The sequence below is a fragment of the Cheilinus undulatus genome, linkage group 7 (assembly GCF_018320785.1).
Source record: "Cheilinus undulatus linkage group 7, ASM1832078v1, whole genome shotgun sequence".
NCBI lineage: Eukaryota > Metazoa > Chordata > Actinopteri > Labriformes > Labridae > Cheilinus > Cheilinus undulatus.
In genome coordinates this window covers 51,723,042-51,746,054 of record NC_054871.1, presented here as the reverse complement: position 1 = coordinate 51,746,054, position 23,013 = coordinate 51,723,042, and the positions used below count along the sequence as shown (strand labels likewise).

At 39.8% G+C, this 23,013-nt stretch overlaps 1 protein-coding gene and 1 long non-coding RNA gene across 2 annotated transcripts in view; one reads left to right on the top strand and one right to left on the bottom strand.

The window, feature by feature from the left end:
- Positions 1–9,247: 9,247 nt before the first annotated feature.
- LOC121512689 lies at positions 9,248–11,173 on the bottom strand. Its single transcript, XR_005992129.1, has 3 exons — positions 11,080–11,173; positions 9,468–9,541; positions 9,248–9,366 (listed from the first exon to the last, which is right to left on the bottom strand). It is a non-coding gene; the product is annotated as an uncharacterized LOC121512689 (long non-coding RNA).
- Positions 11,174–11,221: 48 nt separating this feature from the next.
- exoc1 (exocyst complex component 1) overlaps positions 11,222–23,013 on the top strand; it is a 31,364-nt gene continuing 19,572 nt past the window's right edge. Inside the window, 6 exon segments of the mRNA XM_041792080.1 lie at positions 11,222–11,356; positions 14,780–14,911; positions 15,001–15,131; positions 15,218–15,377; positions 17,930–18,117; positions 22,109–22,336. Coding sequence (XP_041648014.1) covers positions 14,788–14,911; positions 15,001–15,131; positions 15,218–15,377; positions 17,930–18,117; positions 22,109–22,336 — 831 coding nt within the window. The 5' untranslated portion in view covers positions 11,222–11,356; positions 14,780–14,787.

The window sequence follows — 23,013 nt, the reverse complement described above, 5'->3', positions numbered from 1 at the left end:
CAATTTCCATGAACACCATCTGCCCTGCACTGGGTGGCGCCGCAGTTTTGCTCCGACCAAAGGGGAGAGACCTCGCCCACTGGGAGCATGTCTAGAGCTCTGCACCGTTGCGTACAGTCCTGATCAGCGGGCAGAGATCACAGAACTGTGGGTTCATGCAGGAATAGTACATCAACAGCAGATTATTTTACCTTTTTTGGGGTTAATTTATCATCCTTTCTGGTAGAAGTCCATAATATTATTGATAACGCCATGGATGAGTGCATTAGGAAGTTAAAAGTTTGCTTGAAGGATCTGGGGTTTTATGTCAATTCAAATGCCCTCAAAAGTTAACTTTTCCTCATCAATGGCACCGTCATAGCTCTGTGACCTCCTGACCTTTGCTCTCGCTGCAGGATGACGTAGTGTTGATAAAGTCATGATTTACAATCGGTGCTTTGTGTTGTATTTTGAAAGTACCTGATACTCTACACCAGTGCTGCATTTTGTTTCCCACAGTTTTACATTAGGCTTTAATTGTCAAACTTAATCAACCATCTTGTTAACCGTTAATTTTTTTTGTCTGTATATTTCCATTGCCCTTGTTTGCAATTTTTTGCACTTTTATAACCCTTTTTGCCCCTTTATCCTGCTTTTCGCAAACTGCATATTTTCCCTTGTTTGCTGCTTTTTGCCAATTTAAGGTGCCTCTTGCGATTACATAACATTTTTTTCCCATTCCCCCACCATCTTTTTGCTGTTTTTCACCAATTTTAGTCACTTTTCACTCATTCTCCCCCACCTTTTTGCTACTTTTTGCCAATTTTAGTCACTTTTCACTCATTTTCCTCGAACTTTTGCTACTTTTTGCCAATTTTAGTCACTTTTCACTCATTTTTTGCTGATTTTTTCTTACCATTATTGCCACTTTTTCTCCACATTTTTTGGCACCTTTTCACCCAGTTTTTGCCATATCTGCCTATTTTACCCCTGTTCACCCACTTTGGCCCACTTTTGCAGCTTTTTCATCTATTTTGCCAGCTTTCATTTTTTTATTGCCACTCTCACCCACTTCTCACCACTTAGACTGTGGCTCTTGCAAAGGCATTTTTCAACAGTTTGGCTCTTTGGTTGAGCAGGGTTGAGTAACACTGCTCTACACTTTTGACTTCCTGTTTGGAGCTTTCTAAACGACTGAAAGTGACGTGGTTTGGCAGCAGTCGATGCTGAAATAGACCTGCAGTGTATGCTTCAGCATGGGTTTGCATCATTATGGGTGGAGTCTGCAGGTATATCCAGTGGCTGTCAGCTGGGTTGCAACAGTAGCAAAGAGGCCGTTTAGTTGGACCACATTTTCTATTAAAACAAGAACTAAGAATCACAGCAAAAGTCTTGACAGAGATGTTTTTCTGGCTTTGACATGAATTTCATTCTCTGAGGAGCTCTGGCATTAACAACTACAGCAGCGGTAGCCTGTCAGCTCAGGAGAAGCGTATGCATTTAACCTCATTTTGTCTCATCGCTCTGATGCTCCATCATGATTGTGACAGACAGAATTTTCCTCCAATCACCGTCAGAGAGTTTTTCAAAAAAAGTCCTGCTCATCCCAAACGCTTTCCATGGGAGCTTCCCCTGATTAATGTGAAATATATCCATGCAGTAGATAAATAAAAGTCTGGTGTGTAAGGTTAGCAAGAGCCCACAGACTGCTTGACCAAACACCAGGTCACATGGACAAAGGAGTCCTGCAGAGGTTTTTCGCTTTGCAAAGAGAAGAGGAAGGCCTTCATCCCACTCGTTGTTAGACTCAACAGTATTTGAGCAACATGGATCTAAGTGTCGAATGGAGTGGTCCCCAACTACAACTACAGGCCTAGTGTCACCTCCTGTATGAGTGTGTGCCCATGCAAGTGTGAGCAATGCATCTTACTATTGTGAAAGCAGACCTGGGGGGAGGTGTAAGAAATCACACACACTGTATGAAACCTTAGATGTGACAGAAACATGTCCTGATGCTCAGCCATAGCTCTGACTCAGTCAGTTCCTGGAGAAGTGACTTTTTTCTTTCTTTGTGGGGGACTTCAGGTATTCATCAGACCCTCAGGTGTTACAAACAAACAAAGCTACAACCTGGTAAATCTGAAATTCTGGTTACAAAGCACAAAAACACCCTATAATGGTCATGATGTTTTCTTTTAGCCCGTTATTGTGGAATAAACTGAAAAATCTCCCTCAGGTGTCCATTATTGAGCTTAGATGGACTTCACCAAAGCAACCATCTGGACTGCAAGTTCTCCATAAAAGCCTTCCAGCCAGGTTACGTAATGAAGCACCTGTAGAAAGAAATCCTGGTCATGTGTTTTTGCATCCAGGTTTGTTTTCTGTGTTTACGATATAACAAATATGGATCTCCAACCATCCTTCTTCAAGCGTTTTAAAGGGCTGCTCTAAATGTCATCCAGATAGCAACTCAAATGTTTGTGATTCCAAACAGAGAGAGAAAATGCTATGAGCCTTTAATCACCACCCTGAATGTCAAATGTAGATCACACAGATGTAATCGCTCCCCCCCGACGCTGCACTGCTGACGTGAAAAGCCCTTTGTTTGTAAGTCACATCTGCATGTCATCGGCACGGCGTGTCAGCGGGGATCCCTGCTGACAGGTCGCTCGCCACGAACACTTCCCACCTGCAGGGGGCAGCGCAATAAATTTAAGTTCATGTCCTTGTCAAACAAAACAATACTTGAACCAACTGTGGCCTGAGAGATTAGGACACAGCAGACAGATGGATACTGGAAAACCTCCCATAAACAGTGTTTGGAAAAGGGCGGAGCCTTTGAAAAACCTCAGAGGATGATTGGATGAACGTTCTGTCTGTCACATCTTTAGCAACAAAACACGTGACGATCAAACTCATGCCGAATCCGGTCAGTAGAAGGGCAAAAACATCGTTTAAGCAAAGAAAACAACTCACTGCTGATCTTTGCTCTTCTTTTAACAAAGAAATGTTGTCAAGCTTTAGCAGCGTCCGCGCTGATGTCTTCTGCCATAATTGCACCGGCCTCCTCTCGCTTACGTCACAACTCCACCACACCGAGTACTGCCTCTTACTCCTGATTGGTGCTGTCCTTTCTTAAAGGGCCCAGTCTGTTCAGATGGGAGCTTTGCAGCATGGATTTGCCAGTGAGAACTACAGAAATGGGCGACTCCATCTGCTTTGCTAGGTTAATGTGGTTAAAGCAATCAAGGCAAAATAAAGGTGTAACAATAGCAAACTTTTTTCTTTAGGTTTTAGGTTGTTAACAAAGTTAGTCAGGTAATTTAAAAAGGTAAAAAGTAATTAACTACTATTACTATAATAATATATATATAATATATATATATATAATATATATATTTATATATATAAATATATATTATATATATAAATGTATATATATAATATAATATAATTTATTATATAATAATAATATATATAATATATATTATCATTATTATTATTACTTAATTATTTATTAATTAATATTACTAATTAATTAATAAAGTAATTAACAGTGTTAATAGGAAATAAGTGGGAAAAAATGCAAAACTAGGGCTAAAAACTCAACATGAGGTCAACAAAAGCTTCAACCTAAGAACTCAAAACTAAACAGAGCTGACCATCACTGACACCAGAGGGGTTTAATACACAATGAACTAGTCCAACACAAGCATAAGTCACATGTGACTTATTTAACCAGAAACCAACAATGATCAACCATCAATAAACTAGTTACAATAAATGATGACTCTTAAATGAGAGAAAGTCCAGAAGCAAAAGAAAGGAATATAGAAAATCATGAGTCAAGGACTGAATCTCAGCCTCCTCCCTAAACCCTGAGCTCTTCTGGACTTCACTGACTAATCCTGGAAGGTGATTGAGGCTGCAAGGGTGTGAACTGGTATAAAAGGGAATGGGACAACCCTTTGCTTTTTATTGACAGTCAGCATCTTGCAGTGATAAAAACAAAGATAAAAACAAGTGAGCCTCACCTATACACCTGCTCCTTCAGTGGATAAAGGTTGTTTTATATAATATACTTGCAGAAAAAAAAATCGGTGCAAGGCTGATTGCACCTTCCATGTTTTTTGTTCACCATTTCACTTTTTTCACTGCGCTTCTACACCACATTCCAAATTATTATGCAAATTGGATTTTACTTTCATAAACATTCAATTTTTTGATTTTCAGTTAAACTCATGGATGGTACTGTGTCTCAGAGCTCTTTGGAGCTCTTTGATTTGAAATCAATCTCAGACACCTGTGATCATTAGTTTGCCAGATGAGCCTGATTAAAGTAAAACTACGTAAGAAGGACGTTCCACATTATTAAGCAGGCCACAGGTTTCAGCAATATGGGAAAGAAAAAGGATCTCTGCTGCTGAAAAGCCTCAGGTAGTGCAATGCCTTGGACATGGAATGAAATCATTAGATATTCAGGAAAACTTAAGCGTGATCATCGTACTGTGAAGACATTTGCGTCTGATTTAGAGCACAGACGGGTTCGTGCAGATAAAGACATAATGAGGAAGGTTTCTGATGGACAAATACATCAGATTAAGAGAGCAGCTGCTAAAATGCCATTACAAAGCAGCAAACAGGTATTTGAAGCTGCTGGTGCCTCTGGAGTCCCACCAACCTCAAGGTGTAGGATCCTCCAGAGGCTTGCAGTCGTGTATAAACCTACTATTCAGCCCCCCTAACCAATGCTCACAAGCAGAAATGGTTGCAGTGGGCCCAGAAATACATGAAGACTCATTTTCAAACAGTCTTTGTTACTGATGAGTGCCATGCAACCCTGGATGGTACAGATGAAGGAGTAGTGGATGGTTGGTGGATGGTCACCATGTCCCAACAAGGCTGTGACGTCAGCAAGGAGGGGGCGGAGTCATGTTCTGGGCTGGATTCATGAGGAAAGAGCTGGTAGGCCCCTTTAGGGTCCCTGAAGGTGTGAAAATGACCTCGGCAAAGTATCTAGAGTTTCTGACTGACCACCTTCTTCCATGGTACAAAAAGAAGAACTGTGCTTTCTGTAGCAAAATTATCTTCATGCATGACAATGCACCATCTCATGCTGCAAAGAATCCCTCTGTGTCATTGGCTGCTATGGGCATAAAAGGAGAGAAACTCATGGTGTGGCCTCCATCCTCCCCTGACCTCAACCCTACTGAGAACCTTTGGAGCATCCTCAAGCTAAAGATCTATGAGGGTGGGAGGCAGTTCACATCAAAACAGCAGCTCTGGGAGGATATTCTGACATCCTGCAAAGAAATTCAAGCAGAAACTCTCCAAAAACTCACAAGTTCAATGGATGCAAGAATAGTGAAGGTGATATCAAAGAAGGGCTCCTATGTTAACATGGAACTTGGTCTGTTCAGATGTTTTTGATTGAAATAGCTTTGATTTCAGTAAATGTGACCTCTTAATGCTGCAGATTCACCAAACGACCATTTTCAGTTCTTTACAGCCTCTAAAATGTTTTAAAACTCTGTTGTGCGTAATAATGTGGAACAGCGCATTTCGAGATTTTTTTTTTTTTTTAATAATGGTTATCATTATGAAGTTTGTTCAAAAACATTTGAATCATGCTCTAATGGCTGATGACTTGTAAAATACTCTGACTGTCATTTGCATTAATATTTAGGAAGATAAGAGAAAAATGTCAAGTGCATAATAATGTGGAAAGCGGTGTAGATGAAATGTGACAAAAAAAAGCATTTGTGTATACCCCTGAATTCTTCGCCATGTGGACGGGACCTGAGACTGAGCCGGAGCCCCCCCACCCCCACCCCGTCTCCACTGCTGGCAGCTTCCACTTCCTGTGGGCGGGGCTTCAACAGCCATCTTGAGGAGCCAGCATGCCCTCTATCCAGTGATCTCAAAAGTTAACAAAGAAAAGTTTTACTGAAAATTAGACAAAGTAGAATCAATGCATGTGACAGGACGTTCACTAAATTATGTGCAGCCAAATTAGAAAACAACAGTCAACACTGCAGTAAAGTGAGATTTACTCCGACTACAGTAAATGTTTAATCAAAGGGGAAACAACAATGACTATGATCAGTTCCTACATATTTCGGCCTTCAGAGTCAGATGAATATGTTTTGGTGTTGAGTTCAGGTTCGTGTTTTTTATTTCAGTCTGTTTCTCCGTCATGGCCGCTGTTTTACCGTCACATTTCAGTCATTCTCTCCTGAAAGTAAACCACTGCAGTTAAACAAACCTCACCGTTGTGCTTTGAGTTTTCATGTTAACGTCAGCGCCGTCTACACACCTTTGACATTCACAAAATATACAGTCAGAGAGAGCGAGGAGAGCGGGCAGAGAGCGGGTGAATCATGACTACAGGAGAGCAACAACATGAGATAAAAACACCAGAAACATAATGGAGCCGTGTGGGAGTGGGTTAATTTTATAACGTGTGTTTCATGTATAGTCTATCTTACACATGCTGGGATTAAAGAAAAAAAAACAAAACAAAACAACGTTCCTCTTTTTAGGTAGAGGAGATGACGCACACAGAAGTACTCATTTAAGATGATATAACATGTTATAGTAACTGTGAAAACACAAGCATAGAGATGTCTTTATTAACAGACTAACATTTATTTCACACAAGTTTATTTAGTTCTTCATGCCGTACATCCTCCCAGCTCAAAACTATACCTTGTTGGAGGAGGTTGTCTACAAAAACACCAAAAATTCCCATCCTATGAAAAAATGAGACAAGAACTGATGAAACAGCCATAATTCAGAATTGACAGTCAATTTCAGACAGCATTTAAAAACGTGTTAAAACTCTTAAGTCAAATACAGATTTACAGAATGCTGAAGTTTTGCCCTGAAATGTCTACATGATCTAAAATACTTCTGTGTTCTGTCTTTTAGATAAGTTCCTACATTGCCTCAGAGATTAATGCTGCTCTGTTGCTGTGGTTTATGTTTTGTGTGATGGACCAGCATTACTCTGACAGTAGTTTAGAGTTTAACTGCCCACGCTCACTCTTGAGGCAGCTCTGGATCAGGAGGTAGTTGGTTAACAAACAGACGGACTGTCCAGATTCTGTCATTACACAGTAAATTCTGAGTGTTAAAGAAGCACTCAAAGGTTCTGTGTCTGAACGTCTGTGATCCCACCCCAGATTGGTGTTAAACTCAGGGCCTTAACCCTTCCCCTTTATCTACCCCCTCCTCTTGCTCCTTGAAACAGAGTAGTAAGGGGTAGGGGTGAAAAACTTTCCTTAAGAAATGAGATGACTGCTGTTTATCATCACATGTACATACATATACATACATACATATATATATACATATATACATATATATAGAGAGAGAGAGAGTGTCACTGTTTATTTGACTGAGATGGTAACAACTGCTTTCTATGCCTTTTTTAAGGTTTATTTTGGGCATTTTTTTCCCTTTATTCGATAGAGGAGGACAGTGGATAGAGTCAGAGGCAGGGATGAGAGCGGGGGAGAGATGTGCGGTGGGGGGCCTCAGGCTGGATTCGAACCCGGGCCGTCCGCATACATGGGGCGGGCCTTAACCACTTGGCCACCTGCGCCCCTTTTTTAAGCCATTTTGATGGGAGTTCCATTTATGGGACATCACGAATCTTAAGAACCACCATGAATCATGAGCTCAGTCAGTCTGTGAGCCGCCCTCAGTCTGAGAGGAGAAGCAGCGTTAGTGAGGTGTGGCTTCAGGTGGCACAAGGCCTGAGAGACAGAAACATGGTGATATCAGCTGGAAGAAACAGCATTTTTCATGACAGTCTTCAGAGAGAAAAATATTTTACCTCAGAATTTTGGCCCAGATTAAAACATGTAAGTCACGATGTCTGTCTGTTTTTCATAATAATGTAAAGTTTTAAATATTCAAAGGACCAAGTACTTACTATATATTATATCCCATATATTTTAAATCTAAAACATAATTATTATTTATCTTAGAACATAAAATGGACACATGACAAATATTTTAGTCCAAACTGGGCTCACATTTTTGTTTTTAATCAGGATTTAAAGGGGAGAAAAGGCTGAAAGAACAATGTGCTCAAGTAAAGTACAATTTCTTTGAATAAAATGTACCTAAGTGATATTACTGGTCTAAATCTAAATCTCCTCAAGTAAACTTAAAAATGTATTCATTTAAAGCGTATGTGAGTTTAAAGCATTGATGAGTTATAAATAGTTTGACCTCCGCCAAGGAGGTTATGTGATCGGGAGGGTTAGTTAGTTTGTTAGTTTGTTAGAAATGTAACTCAAAAAGTTTTGGATGGATTTTGATGAAACTTTTAGGAAATGTCAGAAATGGCATAAGGAAGAACTAATTAGATTTTGGCACTGATCCGGATCACCGTCTGGATGCAGGAATTTTTTAAAGGATTCTGTACTATTGGGAGATAGGGCTAATGGCGGAGGTCTGCGCTCTCTGAGTGCTTTTCTATTTATTATTTGATTTTGTATTTGTAGATATGGAATGCCATTGCATTGGACAGATGTAATGATATCAGTGCTCACACTGATCTCCATACATTGAGGACTAATTATTTGGGTATTTGGTTTCTTGTGACTTGCTTCACACCATTTAAATTGGATGGGGATTTTTCTATCGAACAATTCTGTCTTGTTTTGCTTTTTTAAAGCCACCGTAGTTTTGTCCTTTACACTAGAAGTATTCCTTGAGTCGCATGCTGACGGAGAAGATGAAGACATAATCTCATATACTGTTTGTATTCTGAGATATTTCCACTGTGCTCGTACAGCATGCGTCACAAACGGCAGTAAGGCCTGACTTTAACAGCTGATGACAGCTCATAACACATCACAGCAGCTGGGAAATGTGCGTCTGTCTCTGCACACCGACTCCAGACAGAGTTGTGTTTTTTCCTCGGGGCGTTGTGTGCAGATCAGCCGTTAATCTCCTGCTTTTTCCTCTGTTGCACACTGACTCACTGAGCTGACATTCACATTAATCTCCTCTATGGGCTGCTGCCTCTTTTCACTGTTACTACAAAGAAGAAAACACCCAAAAGGAAAGTATGGGAAATATCATATCTATTAAATGGGTTAACAATGCCACCTGCTGTCCTGACAACTGTAAAGGCTCTAAACATGGTGGTTTAGTTCAATCTCAGCGGCACACAATGAAGAAAAAAACACTAATTTAAAACTCTGAACAACATCTCGTAAAATAAAGGGAGATTTTATTTTGTGTATTTATGTCTTTAGTAGTTAAATACAATGATCCGCCTTCATAAAAATATGTTTCTCTGATTTTTAATCATTGCTCATCTTTTAATAGTCTTTCTCTAAAGATCCCAGGTCTGATGCATTTGGTAGCCTGTGAAGCAAACACAAAAAGCTGATGTAATTTGATTTAATAGGACATTTTAGATGTTTCTGATAAGAATTACATTTGAGTGTATTACATAAACTGGTAACCTTGCAAAGCAGATGGATACGCCCGTTTCCTTGTTTTTCACTGCCGAATCCATCCGGCACGTCAGCTTAATAAACTGGTAAATAATGTTAAAAATTGGTAGGAGTGAATTTAAAATGAGCACAGAGTCATTTCTAATCAACATTTACTGTGAAGATTAACACTCATGAGGAGCAGATTAATAACCCAGATTAACGCTGTCACATCTAAGTAACACTAGAAGTGTTGTTTTCTTCATAGAATTAAACCTGATTAACAATCGGAGGAGGATTAGGGCAACTGCAAAAAAGAAAATTTGAGATGCAAATTCTTTTGTACTTGTAAGAAAAAATTCAAAATTCTGAGATTAAAGTCAGAATTCGGGGATTAAGGTCAGGATTTTCAGATTAAAGTCAGAATTCGGAGATTAAAGTTAGAATTCTGAGATTAAAGTCAGAATTCGGAGATTAAAGTTAGAATTCTGAGATTAAAGTCAGAATTCTGAGATTAAAGTCAGAATTTGGAGATTAAAGTTAGAATTCTGAGATTAAAGTCAGAATTCGGAGATTAAAGTCAGGATTTTCAGATTAAAGTAAGAATTCGGAGATTAAAGTTAGAATTCTGAGATTAAAGTCAGAATTCTGAGATTAAAGTCAGAATTCGGAGATTAAAGTCAGAGTTCTGAGATTAAAGTTAGAATTCTGAGATTAAAGTCAGAATTTGGAGATTAAAGTCAGGATTTTCAGATTAAAGTAAGAATTCGGAGATTAAAGAACTAAAGTTAAATTCTGAGACTGCTGTAGCTCGTTAGCCAATCAAGAGCTCCTCTCCTGGAGATGAACTCTCAGACACCCGTCTGAACCGTTTGGGCCCGGTTAGAAAGTGACAGGACCAATCAGCAACAAGGGACAGTACTTTCAGGCGTGGCGGAGTCATGATGTAAACAAGCAGCAATAAGAGACCGGTGCAATTATGGGGGAAGAGATTAGCGTGGATGCTGCTAAAGTGCCAGTTTTAACAGAACTTGAGGACATTTCTTGGTTAAAAGAAGAACAAAGAACAGCACTGAGTTATTTTCTTTTCAAAAATGACAAAAGTGGTGTACTGACATGTCTACAGTCGCCATGTTTCACATTATTCTTCCTTTCCCAAATGCTTAGTATTGAAGGTTTTCCAGGTGGATTTGTTGCACACATCCATCTGGTGTGTCAGGTTAAATTCTTGCCACTTCAGCTTAATGTTGCCTCTGCTGACCCATTATTGCTACTATCAACCCCTTTTAACCTCTTTTACACCCAATTTTTCCCATTTTAATCCCATTTAACTATTTGATATGCCAATTTTTGCAAGTTTAACCGATTTCTGCCAGTATCTGCCTATTTTTTCTTTCTCAATTAATCCATTTTAGAGCAGTTTCGGACACATTTTAACTGATTTTTACCACTATTTATGCCCATTTTTGCCACTTAAACACATTTTTGACTTTTTTCTACATTTTTATCTAATTTTTGCCATTTCTAAACTAATGTACTATTTTTTGCCATTATTAATCCATTGTAGCAATTTTCAAACCATTTCAAATATGAAATACGGATATCACAGCTTAACTTTACAATGGACCATGGTTTTGCTGACCTCCATGGGCGCCCAGTTTGGCTGTGCGCCAGATAGTTTCCCATTTCTCCCCCTTTATGGACGGCCTTGTCTGCACATGGCTACTCCAAATTGTTCACTGCTGAAAAGGCTGAGAACTTCTGGCCGACAGGACTTTGTACTTTCTACAGGACTCCTCCTGCAAGACACTCCAGAGAGGCAGCAATGTGCCGCGAGGCATCTACTCTACCGGAAAAGTAGAAGAAGAAAAGGAAGCGGATGTAGAAGGTGCTGAGGGCTGGTGGATTCAATAAACAAGGTAGGAGCCTTTATTTAAAAAAACATTAGTCTGTCAAATTTCCCGCATCAAGAAACTTAACGAAGTTAATTTACACTTGATTGCTTCATTTCTTTGGCTGATGTCATCGACATCTTTGTTAAACCCGTGCAGCTAGCGTCGCTGATGCTAACAGTCTCGTCTGTCAAACAGAGAATCTTTAGCCTGGAAGCTAACAGACAGAGAGGACGTCGGAGCTGTGGTTTGGGATGGGCGCAGTTCTCCTTTATCGCTTTGAAACGCTTGTTATAAAGTCTAGTAATATGATTTTAACACTTAACTGCTCTAACGTGTTGTGACAAGCGCTACATGCCACTCTGTGGTCATTTTGTCGTTCAGTTCCGGTCAACATCCTCTGTTAGCCTGCTGGCTAACGTTACTGACCGTTAGTGCAGTCTGGAGGGATGTTGGTCTGTATGTTAGTGACACTGCACGTTTATTGATACGACTCAAAAAAATAATATATTTAACTTCCATTTACTCTGGGTTCATAACTACGAGGGAATATTAGGGCCACACAAAGAGATTTCTTGTTTTTAATATATTACGAGAATAAAGTCATAATATTACGAGAAATAACTCGTAATATTATGACTTTACCCTCGTAATATTATGACCTTATTCTCGTAATGCCTAAAAAATAAATAATTCTTTTAATTTTTTTCTCTTCGTGTGGCCCTAATACTCGGTCGTACATAACACACAAGGTGAATTATTCAAGACTGTTTTTATCTTTTCTTACTGCGTACAGCTCATGAACATGAAGAGATTACTATGTAAGATTAGAATAATATTTTAAAATACCACTTGAAGGATTTATAATACAGAAAGTCCTCCAGACTCTGGGACCTTGATTTCCCACATAAAATCAACATTAGCTTTTCATCTGAAAACAGGACTTTGGACCACTGGGCTTCGGTCCAGTGAGAAGCTTATAACGTTATGTGGTTCAGCATTGGCTCCACACTAGGACCACGACACTTGCAGTCCATTCCTTAAACATGTCTTTGTGGCTCTTAATCCACTGACTCCAGCCTCAGTCTTCTCCTTGTGAAGCTCCCCTTAGTTCTTGAATCTGCTTTGTTTGACAATCCTCAGTGTCAGTGATTGTCTCCTGGACAGCCATCATGTCAACAGTCTTCCCCATGACTGTGGTTGTGTGTAGTGAAACGTCGGCCCAGACAGGACAAGTTTTAGTCACATAGTCTGACATGGTGCCGTCGTGGATGCTCAAACAAATGTGTAGACTGAGCTGACCTTTAAAGAGTGACCCCGACTGCTCATTGTATATTGAAGTCGTCAATGTCTCTGCAACTGTGTGTGAGTTGTCTCTGAGAACTTGGGAAGGGTCAGACACTCTACCGCAGAAGCGCTCTGTGGGATTATGGGCAATAGTTATGGATGTATGAAGAGAGGGATGCTATGGACAGGCTCTCCTTCAGTTTAATCTATCGATTATTTGGGTGTGAATAACCTATTTTTTAAGGAAATGAATGGGATGAATTTTGCCAGTACATTTACAAGGTTTAACATTTATATTTTTTTTATTTTTCTCTTTAACACAAATATGCATGACATGTATGCAAAACACTGAATGTGTCGACAGCTTAGCAGACATCTAAGGCGTGTAAGGATTTGGGCTCCCACAAAAAAAAAAAAATGTCCTCCAAGTTGTCTCGTTCTGAAAAAATAGACACAAAGAGCATACTGGATTAAAGTTAAATGCTCCCCTGTTGGCAGATGTCAGGATTCATGTCGCTGACATCAGGTCAGGGTGTCAAACTAGACAACGATGTCAGAAAGTTCCTGGCATGCTAGTGTTGTTGAGTCGTGGTCGTGGGATGTCTTGGTTCTTTAATAATGTCACACTACAAGACCATTTTTGTGCACAATGAGCTGCAAAACTGGCTGAATTCATGCAGTTTGAGCTGGGTGACTGACGCTCTGACGCCACACAACCTGTGAATTCACACAATCCCAGAGACAGTGGTGAGGTCAGAGGTTACTGCATTTTTACACAGCATTTTATTCCCCATAGTTCAGTCGATATCTCTGTAACTCATGTTTGAACTATTTATTTATTAATCAGAGCAATTTTAGGTAGAAATTGTTTAACTTTCCCCTAATGACTGCATTGACCTCCAAAATCCCTGTCGGTTTGACCCTATAAGAAACTACCAGAGATTAGGACTTTAGTTTTTTTGCACTAGTGGCAAAACAGATAACAGTGTTGTTTGTTTTTTGGTGGGTTCACATCAGACTTTATAATTCTGGCATCATGGCAACCTTATAAGGTGAAACTCTACACTCAGTTTGTAGATTATCTAGGCCACAGGTGTCAAACTCGAGGCCTGGGGCCCAAATGCGGCCTGCAGTGCAGTTTTACCCGGCCTGCAAGATCATATCTTAATTAGAATTGGCCTGCTGCTATGAGGTCTGTAGATTTCCTCCAGTATAAAAATGTAAATTTAGCCTTGGAGATTTAAAAAAAGATCCTTGTTAAGTTAAAAAATCTGAACAGGTAGAGAGTAGAAATTATTAAATAAGACTTCAGGAATGAGGGAAAGAAATCAATTTGTGTTTTCATTTCGTATTTTAATTTTGCATCCCAAGATTATGTGTGGAAATTAGGATTTTAAATTTTTTTTCATATTTTGACCTTTTATATTCATAATTTTGACCTTTTTTCTCATATTGTGACCATTTTAGATTCACAAATTCTCATTTTAAATCAAATCTTGACCTTTTAAACTCCTAACTTTAACTCTTATCCCAATATTTTCACTCTTTAATCTCCTGATCAAAGATTTTATCTCAAATTTGGACCTTTTAAAGTCACAATTTTGAATTTTATCTTCTATTTTCACTTTTTAAACTCTTGATTTTGTAATTTATCTCATAAATTTACTTTTTAAAAACCTTGTTTTGACGTTTAATTTTGTATTTTGACCTTTAGGACTTATAAAGTTACTTTTTATCTAAGATTTTGAGCCTTTAAACTCATTGATCTGTCTTTTTGTTTAGCATTTATTTGACATGGACACACAGCAGCATTGATGCTGTGATATTTAATCATTTTGACTTTTTTTTTTTTTTTTAGAAATCTTAATCATTTATCATCACTGTTTAATTTCCCCAAAAATTCACTATCTGTGAAAACACGGCTGACAGTTTTCAGTTAAATCTTGACCCTGTTGGGCCCTCAGGTTAGACCTAAATTCACATTTCAGCCCCTGCTGTGACTGAGTTTGGCGCCCCTGATCTTGGCCTACTTCAGTGGCCCTTGTCCAGTGCCTGACTCATGAGGATTTAATGCTGGCTTATGGCTGTTAAATTGAACATGTAAAAATGTATGCACATGTCTCATGATCTTTATAATAAATCCTGTTTTGTTCTATATGACAGCATCCATCATGACAGCCATCAAGCACGCCCTCCAGAGGGACATCTTCACTCCCAATGACGAGCGTCTCCTCGGCATCGTTAACGTCTGTAAGGCAGGAAAGAAGAAAAAGAACTGCTTTCTGTGTGCGACAGGTAAGCATGATTCAAGTCTGCAACCAGCTGCAGAGGAAAGGGAATAATAAAAGATAAATGTTAGTAAAATTCTTTCTTTTGTCTTCTAGTCACTACGGAGAGGCCTGTCCAGGTAAAAGTGGTGAAAGTGAAGAAATCAGACAAAGGCGACTTTTATAAAAGACAGTTGACGTGGGAGCTCCGAGATTTGACTGAAGTTGACGCCAAAGATGCAAGCAAGGTCAGAGAAAAACCCCGCTGCAATCTGACTGACTCGGTGTGAATGTTCTCTTTAATTCAGAGCTGATGTTTTCTGCTCGGCTTTAGGAGAATCCTGAGTTTGACCTTCACTTTGAGAAGGTGTACCGCTGGGTAGCCAGCAGCACTGCAGAGAAAAATTCCTTCATCTCGTGTATCTGGAAGCTAAACCAGCGCTACCTGAGGAAGAAGGTGGAGTTTGTGAATGTCAGTGCTCAGCTGCTGGAAGGTTAGAGAGATATTTTTGACTTTGTGAACCTCTCTATGAGTGCACGCCCCTGTCCATGATTTTTATTATGTTTGTTCAAAGGTCTGTCTCTCTCTCTCTGTCTTTATGTCTCTGTCTTGCTTTATCTGATGTGTATGTCGGTTAAGTTTGAGGTAGGGCTGGGCGATATAGAAATGATAATTTAATTTTTTTTTCAATGCATTGTGGTCTTTGGACTTTGGACAAGGGACCGTAGCTCAGTTGGTGGAGTCATTGTGGGTCTGATCTGCTGCTCTGACAGTAAAATGTTGATGTGTTTTTGGATAAGGCACTTCACCCCAGATTTGTCCCACTGCTGTGTTGGCATTGCATGGTTATGTCTGGATTTGATGAATGAAATCTTCTCTACATAGGAGTTAATGGGTGTGAATGGGTCAGTGTGACCAGCAGTGTGAAGCCATTTTGAGTAGTCAGATGGCTAGGAGAGTGCTAAACAAGCTCAAGTCAATTTACCATTTAAAAATTTGTTGTAGTAGAAATGCCCAGTATTGTTGTCACGTCTGTTTAAGCAAATACCGTGGACGAATTCTGATCCTGTGTCGGAGCTTGGTCCGCATTGCCAGAAATAGTCTGACTCGTTTCCAGTGCATGTTGGACTCCACCAGGGCTGCCCTTTATCACTGATTCTGTTCATAACTTTTATGAACAGAATTTCTAGGCGCAACCAGGGTGTTGGGGGGGTCCTGTTTGGTGGCCTCAGGATTGGGTTTCTGCTTTTTGTGGATGATGTGGTTCTGTTGGCTTCATCGGGCTGCGACCTTCAGCTCTCACTGGAACGGTTTGCAACTGAGTGTGAAGCGGCTGGGATGAGAATCAGCACCTCCAAACCTGAGGCCATGGTCCTCAGTCAGAAAAGGGTGGAATGCCATCTTCAGGTTGGGAATGAGATCCTGCCCCAAGTGGAGGAGTTCAAGTATCTCTGGTTCTTGTTCACGAGTGAGGGAAGAATGGAGCGAGAGATCTACAGGCAGATTGGTGCGGCGTTGGCAGTGATGCGGTCTCTGAGGTCGTGGTGAAGAAAGAGCTGAGTTGAAAGGCGAAACTCTCGATTTACCGGTCGACCTACGTTCCTACCATCACCTATGGTCATGAGCTGTGGGTAGCGACCGAAAGAACAAGATCGTGGATACAGGTGGCCAAAATGAGTTTCCTCTGCAGGGTGTCTGGGCTCTCCCTTAGAGATAAGGTGAGAAGCTCGGCCATCCATGAGGAACTTGAAGTAGAGCCGTTGCCCCTCTGCGTCCGGAGGAGCCAGATGAGGTGACTTGGGCATCTGGTCTGGATGCCTCCTGGATGCCTCCCTGGTGAGGTGTTCCAGGGAGGTCCCACCGAGAGGAGGCCCTGGGGAAGACCCAGGACATGCTGGAGAGACTATGTCTCTCGGCTGGCCGACTTCCGGAAGAAGATGGACGGATGGACGGACGGACGGATGGACGGATGGACGGATGGATGGACAGATGGACTTCTTATGATGTATCAGGAACTTGAAGGGTTGCCTGATTACGTAGGGCAGGATTTCACCACTACCCCTTCTACTGTAACTCTGTTAAAAGGAACAAGGGAGCTATCAACACCAAGGGGTATGGATAAACATTAGAAATAGGACTAGGGCTTTACCCTAGCCGTGGCTTTTTCCTGCAGTTTATAACTTTATAAACACATTTAACTAAGTTTTATGCTAAATATAAAGTTTTTGATGGAAACTGTATGTGTTGTGAGAGAGCTGCTTCTATTGCCCAGTCCTGTTTTGAATCCCTGCTGGATTTTGTTTATTTAATTTATCAAAAAGCATGTTTTAAAGAGAGTCTTTAGCCTCTTCTTTGTACCTTGGCTTGTGGCTTTCTGTGTTAAATTCTTCTTTATTCTCACTTTTCTCTCTTAAACTTTCTCTGGCCAGAACTTCCTAAAGCGGAAGGTTGGTAGGACTTAACTTCCCTCTCCTCATCCTTCGCTCCATTTTTGTCTCAAACCATCCTCCTTATAAGACACTCTCACCTCCTCTTAGCACCTTCTGTTTGAAATATTTCACACTAAATATGTGCTGGCATGATTTATTTATCTCAACAATCATAACACACATTTAGCTCATGTTTTTGTTTCACTTTTAGCTTTCATAATTGTTCATTTCACCTCTTTTATAGGATTCATTGATTGCACCTGCTAATTCATTAATCTAATTTGACAGAGACTGTATCCCAGATTGTTATAATTTTCAAGAAAAAAGTGCAACTGTTAGAGAAGTTCTTAAAGAACATCAGGGTGATCAGAGATATTCAGATTGCAGGGATATTCCTTTCATCAGTGACAATGAGTAACTATCTGTAGACTTTGGTTTATTTTTTTTAATGCTTAAGTCTTGCAGTAATTTATTTCTTTAACCTACATCTCATCGTGACGTTTGTATTTTGTCAGTAGTTGTTTGTATTTAGCCCAATGTGTTGTTAGACATCAGTACGTCTCACATTTCATCTCTCGTATTCGACAAACGTTTCTGTCTCTGTTTGTGGGATCAGAGTCGGTGCCGAGCGGTGAGAGTCAGAATGTTGCCGGGGGCGACGAGGACGCTCTGGACGACTACCAGGAGCTGAGCACCAGGGAGGAGCAGGACATCGAGAGCATGATGGAGATGTGCGAGTACGCCATCTCCAATGCCGAGGCCTTTGCCGAACAGCTTTCCAGGGAGCTGCAGGTCCTGGATGGGGTGAGTGAGGCATCTTGAAGTGATCAAGGTCATCTGATATTGTTTTTCAGGGCCAATAATACCAGTTATCAGTGAGACTGAAGACCAGTATGTAGAACCAGAAAAATCTCCACACAAAATGTTTTCTTTTTGTTTAAACCATCGACCAATTCTTCCAATTTATCTTGAAATATTTCTCCATTTAATGATGGTGTTCTGTTAACATACAGTGCTTAACAAATGTATTAGACCACCTGTCATATTTGTCTCAGAGACCATCCAGCATCATGAAGTGCTTTAATGCGGACTCTTTCATCCTCAGTCAGCTCTCCACATTTTACCATTTTGAACAGGAATGAGGGATTTCGAACTGAATTCACCTTTTTATTCCCAAATTTGAGCAAACTCACTGGGCTTCTCTGAGAAGTCAGAAATGAATCAAGCATAACATTCAACCACTAAAACTCATTTTTCTGTTCAGGAATGAAACTAAATAACTATAATTTGACATATTAATCAAGTAATATTAATGTGCTTTACTATTTTTTCAGTTTTTTTGTAAATCAGCAAATTTGAAAATTCATGGATAACAATAATAATTCTATTTTAGCATTAAAAATATCATTTGGGTTAAAGAGCTTCTACATATTGGTGTATTAACCATTGCAGAAAGATAAAAAGTGATTTTGGTAATTACCAGTGCTGTTAATTCAGGGCAGCTGTGGCATAAACCTTACTTTGGGTGGTGGTCTAATAAATGTGTTAAACACTGTAAGTAACAACAATATTCTTTCCTCAGTGTTAAATCTCAGCAGCAGCACTGGCAGCCATCTTGAAACTCAGAAAGTTTTCCTAGAAAGTTGAAAAGTAGAAAAATAAAGAATTTCCTGGTAAATTAAAGAGAATCTGAATGTCTTGGAATGAGTGTAGGCCCCCAACCCCAAAAACATCATAGAAAGTATGCACACCATTCTCGCTCCAAGTGGGGAATGAGTTTGGATGCCCTCCTATCTGAAGTGCACTGTCAGGAATATTGGTGAACAAAAAAACTAGTTTGATGTCAGTATTTTCATGCTGCCAAACAGAGATAGGCTCAGTGATGAGGCTGCCAAACTTAGGTTTTTCTGGTTTAACCCACAAAGCTCACAGCTATTTTTTCACCATCATGTCTCATCTGGACTTTCTGTCTTTAAAAGCTTGTAAAACATCAACCTTGTGGTGCACAGTCAAGCCCTAAACATCGTCTTATTTTTTTCAGGACGATCTTGGCTCTAAGAGTATATCTAATACGGTAATGTCACTTGAATTAAAAAAAAAAAAAACTATAGGACTTTAAAGACAAAAGAAAAAAAAAATCAGAATTCAAACCTCAAAGATTTTTATTGATAACACACAGTTAACTCACTGAGTGCCAGCCCTTTTATAAAATAGAAGGGGCTTGTGCCAGCGTTTTTGGCTATTTTGAGTCATTTTTCAAGACCCACAGAATATTTTGTACTATGACTCTGAAGACACCGAATAGCTCAAATGAAAGAAGAATCTCTCTATTTAATCATGGAAAAAAACTGTTTGTTTGTAGTTTGTTCTGTTGTTGATTTATCTGAAGTTGAATAGAGGCTAGTTTCACCAAAAAGAACACTTTTTTTCTAGATAGCTGAGAAAAATGCATTTTTGTGAAAGAGAGTCTGCCAAGCAAAACAGTGATTTGGATGTTATAATTTTGCCTTCAATAACATAAAAGACATCTGAAAATTGCATTACAAATGTTATTTTATTGTAAAATAAATAGCAGTGCTTCCAGTCACTGTCATGCCATTCACACTCTGGAACTGGACAGCCTCCACGGGATCCCCCTATACACCCACGTCCTCTCCTGCTTGTTGCTGTATGCATCCAGCTGGCGAGAGGCTGCCTTATTTCTCTGACGCATGGGGGAGAACCTTGCGGCATTCTTCAGCCTCTTGGCTGGCATAGACAGATGAATTAAAGCGCTGATCCCTGGATTCGCTGTTGTTAAGTTCAGTGTCGGTTTCAGTGAGTAAGCGATTTCTCAGGCAAAAGTTTCAAGTTTCTTCTAGCGTCTAAGTTAGAACTTTTAGCTTAGATTACCTCCGTAACAATCACTGTGCACTTTGACCTCAGGGTCTCCACCTCTGACATTTGATCCACCGTCACTTCCGACTGTACTTTTTTAAATGACGTAAATATATGTCAATGGCACTCAATGAGTTAACATTGGTGAGTAAGCATTTTCTTTGCACAGACTTGTTTTTCCATCTCTATGGGACAGAACTTTGAAAAAATGAACATTCTGTGACTAACGGTTTTAAAATATCTACATAAATACGAAAAAAAAAGTCCATGCTTTTTTTTTTTTTTTTTTTTTGCGGTTAGATTCATTTGTGCCATTCCTGAAAGCAGTAGAGACGCAACAGCTTGTCACTGGTCGAGTGTTAACAAACACTCAAACATAGTGTTACCCACTGAAGAAAGCCTAAGTAAATGATCGAAAATGGATTGAAAATGGATAAAAAACACTTATTATTGGATCTAACGCTGGGATTTGATCATTAAAAACCCTGAAAAGTCACCAAAGTTCTGGGCTCGCTACAGCAGCTTCCTTTAAGGGCTACAGAGACATTGATGGTAGCAAAAAACAGCAAAACGGTGAGCTTTCAGAGGAAAAAAGAGTGTCAATGACTTATGGTTCAAAAGTTACCAAGCAATTTACAAAGAGGTGAGCCTACGGCACAGATCCGTGCCACTTGAGCTCTTAAATGAGGGTTAAGAGAAATACTGGAATATGTTAAGTCTAAGATGGACAGTGTTTTGCACAATTGACTATAGGGCTGGACAGTTAATTGCAAATTAGATTAAATCGCAATATGGCCTGCTGCAATTTTCAAATCGTAGAAGGCGCAATTTTTTTTAGCATGAAATTTGTTTCAAAATACCAGTTTAAAACTTTTTTTGCAGCAGGGACATTATGCATTATATTTCATGCAGTCATTCTAGTGGCAAATTTTGAGAATACTGTACAAAAAATATATTTTCTTCATTTTGTATGTTTTTCTCATTAAATACTAGGATTTTATAAAAATTATCATTCCCTTGAATACAACAGTTCATATCCAATTTGGAAAATAAGTAAAAATCATCACAATTAAATATTTTTTCAAAATTGTTCAGCGCCAGTTTTATCTTAAATCGTGTTGGCTATAGTATAGAATGAATTATTTATTCTTTTTTTTTGGAAAATACATGAAAGGAGGAACTTAAGAAATAATTGCATATCAAATCGCAATCGCAATATCGGGTAAAAAAAATCGCAATTAGATTATTTTCCCCAATCGTTCAGCCCTAATCGACTACCAACAAACTAAAGTAGATGGATCGAGCCATTTAGAGAGATCGCACAAAACAAAAGGCCAATAGTACTGCTGAAGGTTCAGGACATCTAGTCTGCCTTCCCTTTTTGAGAATTTAATTCTTGCTTTCTTTTCCCCTACATAAATTCAGAGACTGCAGTGTATAGTTTTTCCAGTTGCCACTGAGTGAAGGCAGGGGAGCGTTTAGCAGAAATAATGTATTTGTGGGAAAACATTTGTTTTAATTACAGAGAAAATGGAAAGAAAGAGGGCAACTATTCCACCTTTGTTGGTTGTTCTTAATCTCTCCAAACATTTAAGTTCTGAATGATTGGAGTGTTTGATGGGGTACTGGGCAGTCTGTCAGGGGAATTAAAAGGCAGCAATGCTGATTTTTCTCAGTTGATTTTATATCCAGAGATCTGACTTTGATTATGAGAAATGTGCAATAGGTGGAGAAGAGACAGAAAAGTATTTTTAATAAAGCACAAAATGTCATCAGCATATAGAGAAATGTGATGCCCAGTGTCACTAAACGCCGAACCAGAGTCAGATTCCTTATTGCGTGAGCATGCTTGGCCAATAAAGCCGATTCTGACGTACCGTTGTGCATTTACTAGTTTTCATCGCTGTTTCCTTCACAGGCCAACATCCAGTCCATCATGGCATCTGAGAAGCAGGTTAATATCCTGATGCAGCTACTGGATGAGGCTCTGTCAGAGGTCGACACCATCGAGGGGAAGCTGAGCAGCTACGAGGAGATGCTGCAGAGCGTCAAGGAGCAGATGGACCAGATCTCTCAGAGCAACCGCCTGATCCAGATCAGCAACACCAACAACGGCAAACTGCTCGACGAAATCCAGTTTTTAGTGGTGAGGATGGTATTTCTGTTCTGTGTAGCTTTGGTTAGACCGTCAGCTTCACTTCAGCGCATTAAGCCAGTGATTCTTCCCTGGTGGCTCGGGACCTGAAAATGTGGGCCTTTTAAAAAGAAACATTTTTGGCATGTTTGATATTTTGGCCACTTCACAGTGAGAGTAGAAACGTGAGCAAAATAAACAACTTTGGGGGATTTTTTTCCTTCGTAAATGTTAGAAAACATTCTTAATTACCATGATGAAGGCTAGAATGACTTTCTGATGCCCCCACAGCCATGCTGTGATAAAAGAAATAAACGAGCAGGAAAATATTCCTACTCGCAGACCTGTGGCTGACACGGATGGTGATGCTGTTTGTGTGTGTGGGATAGAGCGAGAGAGAGAAAGAGAGGATATGACTGGCAACACTTCACCCTCAGTGTATGAGACTTTTTAAAAAGGAAACTTGGCGGATTTCTGTCACATTCTGCCACGACTGTCTTTGGGTCGGCTTGAAATCACACAGTGTATGCCCGGCTTTACCCTAGAAAAGTCAAGTCAGATCCATCTGTTTTTCCTCCATCATGGCTGTTGGCAAAGCTGACATCAGAAGTCCCTTTCTAGATTTTGATTGGCTGATTTTGATGGAGAAGTAACAATGACAAGTACTGCGCTTTTCCAAAGTTTGAACC